Source organism: Kogia breviceps, chromosome X (genome assembly GCF_026419965.1).
Source record: "Kogia breviceps isolate mKogBre1 chromosome X, mKogBre1 haplotype 1, whole genome shotgun sequence".
Classification (NCBI taxonomy): Eukaryota; Metazoa; Chordata; class Mammalia; order Artiodactyla; family Physeteridae; genus Kogia; species Kogia breviceps.
Window position 1 is genome coordinate 72,183,691 of NC_081330.1, and position 9,294 is coordinate 72,192,984.

General features: G+C 51.9%; 1 protein-coding gene across 2 annotated transcripts; it reads right to left on the bottom strand.

Moving 5' to 3' along the window:
• Nucleotides 1-263: 263 nt before the first annotated feature.
• Nucleotides 264-6,839, bottom strand: GJB1 (gap junction protein beta 1). Of its 2 annotated transcripts, none has more exons than XM_067022864.1 (2): nt 6,795-6,839; nt 264-1,769 (listed from the first exon to the last, which is right to left on the bottom strand). In XM_067022864.1, exon 2 carries the CDS (start codon nt 1,751-1,753, stop codon nt 899-901), a length of 855 nt encoding a protein of 284 aa, XP_066878965.1. In that variant the 5' UTR covers nt 1,754-1,769; nt 6,795-6,839; the 3' UTR covers nt 264-898. The 2 variants fall into 2 exon arrangements, with proteins under 2 accessions (XP_066878965.1, XP_058906458.1); XM_059050475.2 differs by lacking the exon at nt 6,795-6,839 and adding an exon at nt 2,151-2,261.
• Nucleotides 6,840-9,294: the final 2,455 nt, after the last annotated feature.

Genomic DNA, 9,294 nt, shown 5'->3' on the forward strand with positions numbered 1-9,294 from the left:
GAGCCCAATAAAGCTGTTATTAAAAAATGGGAGTGGGGGGAACCCCAAACCAAAACAACAAAAAACAGGAGAGAATGGCCCCGGGCCTGGTTTTGCCCGGCCTGGGGGGTGGGCGATCCCTCCTTGGCAGTTTCAGCTACTCAAGTCACTATCTCTTTTGCCCATTCCTTTCTTGATCAGCAAAAAGCCTAGGCCAGCTCATCCAGGGGTAGGTCAGAGGTTGCAGGAGAAAGAAATTCACAAACACACAAGCCACCTCTTCATTTACTGTAAAATCCTGTTTAATGTGTAACATTTCAGGCAGAGAGAGGCCTTAGGGACTAGAGGCAAAGGCAGCCCTGACCAACCCCCACTCCAGCTTATCTGCCTGCTTCTCCCTCCCTACCTCCTCCACCCCAGACATGTCCTCCTTTTCCTCGGGCCGGCAAGCACTGTTCCTCCTTTTCTTGTGTTTGCTACCCTCCCTTCTCCACCCACACGTCCACAGCACCCTCCCTCTACTCCACTTGCCCACATCCCTCCCTACTGATGTGACTCCAGAAATAGGGTATCTGACAGCACGGGGTTAAGATTAGTTTCATAATTGGAGATGTTGTCAGAGCATCCTACCTCTGGTCCCCAGGGGTCCCAGGGAGAGGGAGAGGGAAGTGGAACGGGTGTGGGCAACGAGCATGGCCCACACCCCCAGTAGCCTTGAGTGCTGGTGTGGGTGGCCTCCAGATCCTCACCCCTTCAGACCCTGAGGCAGGAGGCCCTGGGAGGAAGGGAAGTTGGGAGGGAAGGAAGGTTTTGATGGAGCAATCCCTAGCAGTCTGAGGCCTGTGCACCGGCAGGGGAGAAGGAGGGGCAGGCCGGTGCAGGGTGGGGGACGGGATGGGAGGTTGCCTGGTCTGTGGCATCAGCAGGCTGAGCAGCGGTCGCTCTTCTCGGCCAGCCCGGCCCCGGTGCCGGGGCTGCGGCGCAGTATGTCTTTCAGGGAGCCGTCCTGCTCGCTGAGCAGCTTGTTGATCTCATTCTGCTTGTACTCAGGTGAGAGGCGGTGGCCGAAGCCCCCGGAGCCCTTGCGGGAGGGCGGATTGGAGCGGCGCTGGGCTCGGCGGGCGCAGGCCCGGAAGATGAGGTACACCACCTCGGCCACATTGAGGATGATACAGATGCCAGAGGCGGCCAGCATGAAGACGGTGAAGACGGTTTTCTCCGTGGGGCGGGACACGAAGCAGTCCACTGTGTTGGGGCAGGGGTAGGCCTCACATTTGACCAGCCGCACCATGGCGTAGCCAGGGTAGAGCAGATAAAAGACGTACATGAAGGCGGCCTCGAACAGCAGCCGGAAGACCACGCTGATGACATAGGTCCACCACAGTGTCCCTGAGATGTGGACCTTATGCCTCTTCACCTCCTCCAGGTGTAGGGGGTCCCCGTGGCCCTCAAGTCGCAGCATTTTCTTTTCTATGTGCTGCTGGTGAGCCACATGCATGGCCACGAGGAGAGCTGGGGTGGAAACCAAGATGAGCTGCAGAGACCACAGACGCACATGGGAAATGGGGAAAAAGTGGTCGTAGCAGACGCTGTTGCAGCCAGGCTGGAGGGTGTTGCAGATGAAGGAAGACTTCTCGTCACCCCACACGCTCTCGGCAGCCACCACCAGCACCATGATTCTGAAGATAAAGATGACCGAGAGCCACACTCGGCCAATGGCAGTAGAATGCCGGTTCACACCACTGAGCAAGGTGTACAAACCCGTCCAATTCATCCTGCCTCATTCACACCTGCAAAACATGAGCCACAGAGCAAGCTGTCAGGAAGCTGGGGCCGAAAGCCAGGCACCATAACACTGCCTGACACCCCCTTACCCCTTCCAAGAGCCAGTGAGAAGAAAGGAAGGAGAGTCAGCTTTCCTCACCACCCCCTCTCCCGTGCTAGCCTCTCCTTCTCTTTCTTTTCCTCCTTCTTCTCCTCCTCCCTCATTCACTTGATGACTTGACCTCCCTGAGCCCCATCTCCTTTCTTCGCCTTCATCCAACATTCTTTCCTCTCCTGCCCTTTGTTGCCAGGCCCATCGTGTTCTGCCATCGGCCCATCCTCTTTAGCTCCCCCTCCCCCAGCTCCTTAAGTCTGGACCTGGGGTAAACCCAACAAAGCCTCATTACCTTGGGGAGCGCCTATCCCTGAGGCCACCCAGACAGGTCCCCTATGGTCTCATGTCTGTGCAGGGGGAGTGGTCCCTGGGTCCGCGCCTGCGTCCCAATTCATCGCCACCCGGTGCTGGGGAGTCATATGCTGCTTTATACCCAGTGTCTGCACAATGGGACCTTTGTGGGGCTCTGAACAACGCCCTTTAGAATTCAGATCAAACGCCCTGACTTCCGCCCACCCTACACACAGAGCACTTGTGTCCCAGCGCCGGACACCCAGCCTGCACCCACCTGTTCTGTGCCCGCCCGGTCCATCGCCGCACCCGCCCCATAGCCCCACCAGAAGAATGGCCGCAGCGGGGCGGGCCGGGGGAAGATGGAACAAAGACAGGTGCATGTAAGAGGGGACACGGGGGAACCAGGAGGCTCTGGGCTGAGGCCCTCTCCGGTGACTCTACTAGAAACAGATTCAGCAGGATTTTCCCTAGGCTTAGATCCCCTCCAGGGAATGGGTGAGCTTGAGGTTAGGAAAGGGAGCTCACATTTATCAAGCCAGGAACTGTGCTAAGTGTTTTCCCATACATTCTTTTGACCCATTTAGCAAGCGTCTAAGGACTGTTACCCCAGTCTTTCCAGATGAGGAAGTTGAAGCTCAGATAAGTTAAGTAACTCACTCAAGATCACACAGCTGAAGTGTTTGAGTAAGATGAAACACAAAGGTATCCACAGCAGAAGTCTAGGCTCTTTCCACAGTATAATCCTTGTGCTTTTGCAGATGGTGTCCACAAAAGCAAAGCCTAGCCATTAATGACAACAACAGCAGCAGCAGCAGCAACAAAAGCAAAGGCTAATGCTACCCATGAAAGCACAAGAAACAAGGAAGCTGCTGACCAGTGAGTACAGTCCACCTCCAGTGTCATGGAGCAAACCCTGACCATCCCTCCTTGAGCCCATATCGAGGGTGGCCAGGTGAGGACAAGCCAGGAGGAGAAAGCAAACGTTAAGCAAGCAAACAGAAAGTTAGAAGATGGAATAGGTAAGAGTCACCTAGCTTTGGGTCTGAATCCTGGTTCTTCACTGGCTACGACTTAGGGCTGAGTTACCGAACCTCTGAGTCTGCCGTGTTCATCTGTAAATGGGGTTAATAGCCAGGATTATGGTGAGGTTCAAAGAAGCAACCTGCAAAAGTTCTTAGCCCAGCTCCAATTTCATAGTTGATGATCAAGGGAAGTAAAAACCTTATCAGGAAGAGAAAACAATGTGGCTTCAGAGGAATTAAGTGATCTGCCAAACCCAATATCCCTCTTTTTTCTTTCCCAATGCTGTTGTTGACCTATAGTGTCTTTCTGAGACAGAACAGACTGTTCCATTGCTGCCCTGCCCCCAAGTCAAGCATACATGGTAACTCCTGGTCTCCTGAGCTTGCCGGTTGCTCTAGGGAAGAAATTCCCCTCTGTCCCTTAGGCAGGCAAAGAAGGCCTCCTTCTACCTCCCACCACTTCTGCCATTAAGTTGCAAGGAGATCATGCTGGAAGCCGGGAACTGGCTGTGAGAACACACAGGCCTGGATGCAGGGGCAGTGGTTGTTGTAGGGGAAAGGGTAGGGTATTAGCAGCTGGAAAAGCTGTGGGGAACGGAACGGAATGACAGGAACTAGGGGACAAAGGGACGGCCCATGGGAGATAGATTACTTCTCTGAACAAGGTTTCTTCATTTAGCTTAACAAAAAAGCCTCAGTCAGTTTATGCTGTGGGCCTAAACCAGTGTGGGAAAAGCAGGGACACAGGTGCCCTTTCTCACAAGCCTGGGATTCTGAAGGCAGAGCTGCTACAGGAGATACCCCAGGAAGAAATGCTTCATCCAGTGAGACATGTTAGAGTCAAAAACAGGTGGTCGAGGAGCATTATTAAGAATAACCATTTCCTGAGCCCCTGTTATGTGCCAGGCCCTTGCACGCACACGATCTCATGTGAACCTCAGAACAAACCCATGATGGAGGTGTTATTTGTAATCCTCATGTCACAGATGAGGAAACTGAGGCAAAGGAAGGTGAAGGGACTTACCCCAGTGTCACAAGGGTCATGCAGTGAGTACGTGCCAGAGCTGGGATTTGAGCCAGGTCAAGCTGACTCCAGAGCCCATACTCTTTCCCATAAGGCTTTACTGCCTCAGCTACAATGATCATTTTTTCTTTCTATGAGTGTGTTTTTAGAAACAGAGAGATCGAAGACTGTTCTGGCTTTTATTCTCCTCTAGCCCTTCTCCCCTTTCCTATAACTGACAGCTGTTTTCCTCTCCTCCCTTCCCAGGGCTTTCGGCGGCCTCCTGATTTGTTCTGTTTCCCCTTCCTTACCTTTCTCCAGCTGCTTCCTCAAATCCCAAAGCAATCTTCATGTGTTCTCTTCTCTCTGTCCCTCAGCGGTGCCCCACAGACAGCCTGGCCACCCCTGAGTTTCTAGGTTCTTGTAGCTCTCCGCCTCCCATCTTCTTGAGCCCTCTGGAACATAGCCAGGAGCTCCCTTTGGGGCCCCTAAGGACCCTTGTGCAGGCGCTGGGATCTCAATTTTTGCTCTCCCTTTGGAAGGAGAGCTGATCCCTATGTCAACATCAATACCTCAAGGGTTTCATTTCAAAAACATCCAGGGGACTTACCTGATTTTGAAATCCAAACTGTTTTTGTGACTTTGGGTTAAAGTCCAGGTATTGATATGCTCTGTGTTGCTCCAGGAGTGTTTTGCTCTCATGTTTAATTGGGCAAGACTTCTCTGACCATGTCAGCCTCTGGCCTTGTCCTCATATTCAGATTTGCCCAAGCACTCAAGCATAGTTCCAAATCAGGAGATCGTCCTTAGTGCCTCCAACTAATATTATACCCACTTCTCAGACAAGGCAGTCGAGACTCAGAGAAGTTAAATAACTTACCTCAATGACAACTGCACTGCTGCGAAATGGTAGAGTCAAATTTTAAATTTGTTTTCCTCTGACCCCAAAGCCTTTGTACACTGGCAGCCTCTCTTCCTTAAAGGACTCTGCATTCTGAGACCAGGCCCATAACTCAAAAACGTATACTCCTTTCCACATGTGCCAGCATGCGTGGGGATGCGTGCACACACACACACTTTCATCAAGTCTGTCTCTCTCTTTCTGCTCCCACCTCTTCCCTGTACCTCCTTCCAACTCCTTGTGTCTTTCTGGTTTGGGGAAGAGGGTCCTGGCTGGGCTGGCTGAGGTTACACTCAGCCTCAGACTCCACACTCCCTCCTCTGTTTCACAGGCAGCCTCTGGCCAGGAAAGGACAGGGACCTTTCTCTGAGATTTTCTTCTGAATTCTGGGCTGCCTTCATCAGTTTGACGTGGCTAAGACCAAACTCCTCCAGCCCTCTGCCTCTTCACCTGCTTCTCTTCCTTGCCTGCCCCCTGTGGTTCCACAGCGCCTCAATCGCTGCACTGTTCCCTCCACGCTGCCATACGTATTCTGTGGCCGGGCTTGGGTCAGGGCCAGTCTAGCTCATTCCAGTTTTCTTCTTCTCTCACTCTGCCACGGTCTTTCCATAGAACTCCTGCTAATATCAGCTCCCTTAGTCACTGTTTGGACTATACCCTCTTACGTCTCCATCAGCTATCTGACTTCCTGTTGCTCTCTACTTGGGCTTGTTATAGCAGCCACCATTTATGAAATACCTACTGTGTGCTAGAAGTAGTTTGTTCCTTAACTCTTATCCTCACTACAACCCTGTGAGCTGTGGGTTATTGTCTGCAATTCACAGAGGAGGAGATGGAGGCTCAAAGAAGCTGAGTAACTTATCACACAGCTGGTAAGCCAGTGCTGGAGCTCAGATTAGGGTTCATGTTGGCCCCTCACCAAAGTCTGGGTCCCTTCCCCATTGCTCTGCTGCATCCTCATATATACTTCTCTCCATTCAAGCCCCTCTTGTCTCTATTCTCCTCTCCCCATCTCATTTTCTAAAAGTCCATGCATTCTGCAATGCCATTTCCAACAGCTGGAACAACTTTTAAACAGCTGGTGGGGGGGAGCCACCCATCTTTTAGATCTCCCAATCATCAGTTACTCCAAGCTCAGCTTGGGTCTCCCTGTCACCCTCAAGAAGATGGAAACACATGCTCCCAAATCTTGGCCCAGCTGGCTGGTCCTCTGGGCCTGCTGAGTGCACTGTATTCATCCTCTGACAGGCCCCATGTTGGTTGCATGCCTGGTTTACCTTCTAATCAGGGAAGGAAGACAGCACCTGGCAGTGCCCAGAGGCCCCACTGAACCCTAAGCCTAACCCTGTGTGGCAGGAAATGTCTTAAAGAGATAAACTTGGCCACCCTGAACTTGGTGGGGGCCCCTCAAGTCTTTCTGGGGATTTGGCCCTGTGGAGATGAGGGGGATTCTTGTCTGGGAAAACAAGAGTGAGAGCAAAAGCAACACGGAGCCTGGAAAGAGGATGAGTTGGGGGTGACAGGGAGAAACTAAGCAAGAAACTAAGGCAGGAGGGGCCTCAACCCAGCTCAGAGGGAAGCAGAGAAGGGATATAAGTGGCTGAATGCTGAGCCCAAGAGAAGGCAAAACCCGGGCCTCTCCCCAGCCCCCGCTTCTGCCCTCCTGGGCCACACCAGCCCCTGGGGCCCACCTCCCTCAGCCCCCAGCTTCCTCACCTGGCTGCTGCTGCCCTTTCCCAGGGAATGTCTGCAGGCGTGTCTGCACTATGTCACTAGGTACTGTCAGCCCAGTCCAGGGGAGGGACAAAGAGCCCAGGGCTGGAGCCAGATATGGCCCACAGCCCAAGAGGAACCAGACAAACATTAACCAGCTCTACCTCCTCCCACACACAATCATTAAATAAGATTGATCCCCTGAGCTCCCAGTGGCTTTGGAGAGACAAATCACATAGCCTGAAGTTACTGCCCTGTCCCAGAGGAAGTGAGGCATCATCGTCACTCATGTACACACATTTAGCCCAGTCTGGTAGGCTGAACTGGACCTGGGCTCATCAACAGCCCTCAGCCTTCCCCCACCCCCTGGCCATAGGTAGATCCAATGTGTGGGCGAGCTGCAGAGAGAGGGGTCCTGCACTGGGTGCCATCCCTTCCATCCCTTCCAGCTCCCAGTCTCTAAAATGATATGACTACGGGGAGAAAAAAAAAAGCCATGGGCAATACTTACTGGCCCCTTGAGGCTGAGATGAGAGACAGCAGTACTTCCCCCACATTGCAGTACCAGGGAGCTCTTTGGCCATCTGTTTATCGTCCATGCCCTGAGTGGCTAGGGATGACCAAAGTATTTCCAATCCCATCCCAGAACCCCAAAACCTCTTCAGAATTGCCTTCTACCCTCGGGGCCAAGGCAGTTGAACCACAAAATGTATCGTGTGCAGCAACAGATCTTGGCAATCATTAAGGTAAACAGAGAATGTCAACCATTAACTGAGGGATCAGTCCAGTTTGAAGGAAGGTTTACCTGAAGATCCTGCTAATTCTGTGACCTGAGTGGCAGTGAAGAAATAAGTGAAGTCAGCAGAAACTGGTCCCCTGCCTTCTCTTCACCCCAGCCCAAGGTCACTGCCAGAAAGAGAGCCAGAGCTCCAGCTTCCCTTGGCCATACCCAGGCATATGGGTACATCAATTGATAAGTCTTTACTGGACACCTGTTGGGTACCCAGTACTCGTTACATGCCAGGGGCAGATGGCAGGAGAGGGGAAAACATCCTAACTGTTCTTAAGGAATTTATCAACTTCCGGAGGAGACAAGACCAAGAGTCAAAAGTTGCCATGAAAAATATTAGTGTGTATGTTCAGTTATGTGGTTCTGACTTGGACTGCTGAGGGAGTTCGAAGAAGGGGAAGATGAGGGTAAACTGAGGTAACCAGGGAAGGCTTCCTAGAGGAGGTGAGGCTTGAGTGGAAAAGTAAAGGATGGGGGGCTTCCCTGGGGGTGCACTGGTTAAGACTCCGCCTGACAAGTCAGGGGACATGGGTTCGAGCCCTGGTCCAGGAAGATTCCCACGTGCCGTGGAGCAACTAAGCCTGTGCACCACAACGACTGAGCCCGCGTGCCACAAATACTGAAGCCCACGTGCCTAGAGCCTGTGCTCTACAACAAGAGAAGCCACCGCAATGAGAAGCCTTCGCACCCCAACGAAGAGTAGCCCCCGCTCGCCGCAACTAAAGAAAGCCTGCAGGCAGCAACAGACCCCAAAATAAATAAATAAATAAATAAATAAATAAATAGTGTCTGTGTGTGTGTGTGTGTGTGTGTGTGTGTGTATATATATATACACACACACACACATTAAAAAAAGTAAAGTATGGGTGGGAGTTGGAAAGATGAAGGGCAGGGCGAGCATTCCGGGGAGGAAGAACACTGTGAATAAAGGCACAAACGTAGGAATGAGTGGGGCATGTCTGGGAGACAGAAAGGAGGCAAGACTGTGTTGGGTGGCTGTGGACAATACTATCAGTCAGTTAAGGGGCTCAGAGCAGGAAGGATATTTAAAGTCAGGTAAGGAATTCCTTCAATGAGTGTCTGGTAAACTTGGTATAAGGCAAAACTGAGCTAGACACCATGGGGGACAGGCTGAATGCCATTCTTTGGCGCTTGGCAGTTCCTTCTGAGAGTACAGGTTGGAGTGCATAAAGAGGACTAGCTTTTCTTGAGTACTTAATGGGTGAAAGGCAACGTTCAAAGTGCTTTGCAAGTATCACTTTGATCCTCAAATAGCCCTCTGTGGGCTTCCCTGGTGGCCCAGTGGTTAAGAATCCGCCTGCCAATGCAGGAGACACAAGCCCGAGCCCTGGTCTGGGAAGATCCCACATGCTGCAGAGCAACTAAGCCCATGAGCCACAACTACTGAAGCACGCACGCCTAGAGCCCGTGCTCCGCAACAAGAGAAGCCACCACAATGAGAAGCCCACGCACCACAATGGAGAGCACCCCCCTTGCTGCAACTAGAGAAAGCCCACACACAGTGGCAAAGACCCAACACAGCTAAAAATAAATAAATAAATAAATTTATTTTTAAAAAATAGCCCTCTGCGGTATATGTTATTAATATTCCCATGTTACAGGGGAATTAAGGCACATGGAGGTTAAGTAACATAACTGAGGTCACCCAGCTAGCAAGTGACAAAGCAAGATTTGAACCCAGGGAGTTTGGCA

Bases quoted from the DNA above. Each gene is read 5' to 3' on its own strand.
- GJB1 (XM_067022864.1), bottom strand. From the start codon at position 1,753: ATGAATTGGACGGGTTTGTACACCTTGCTCAGTGGTGTGAACCGGCAT.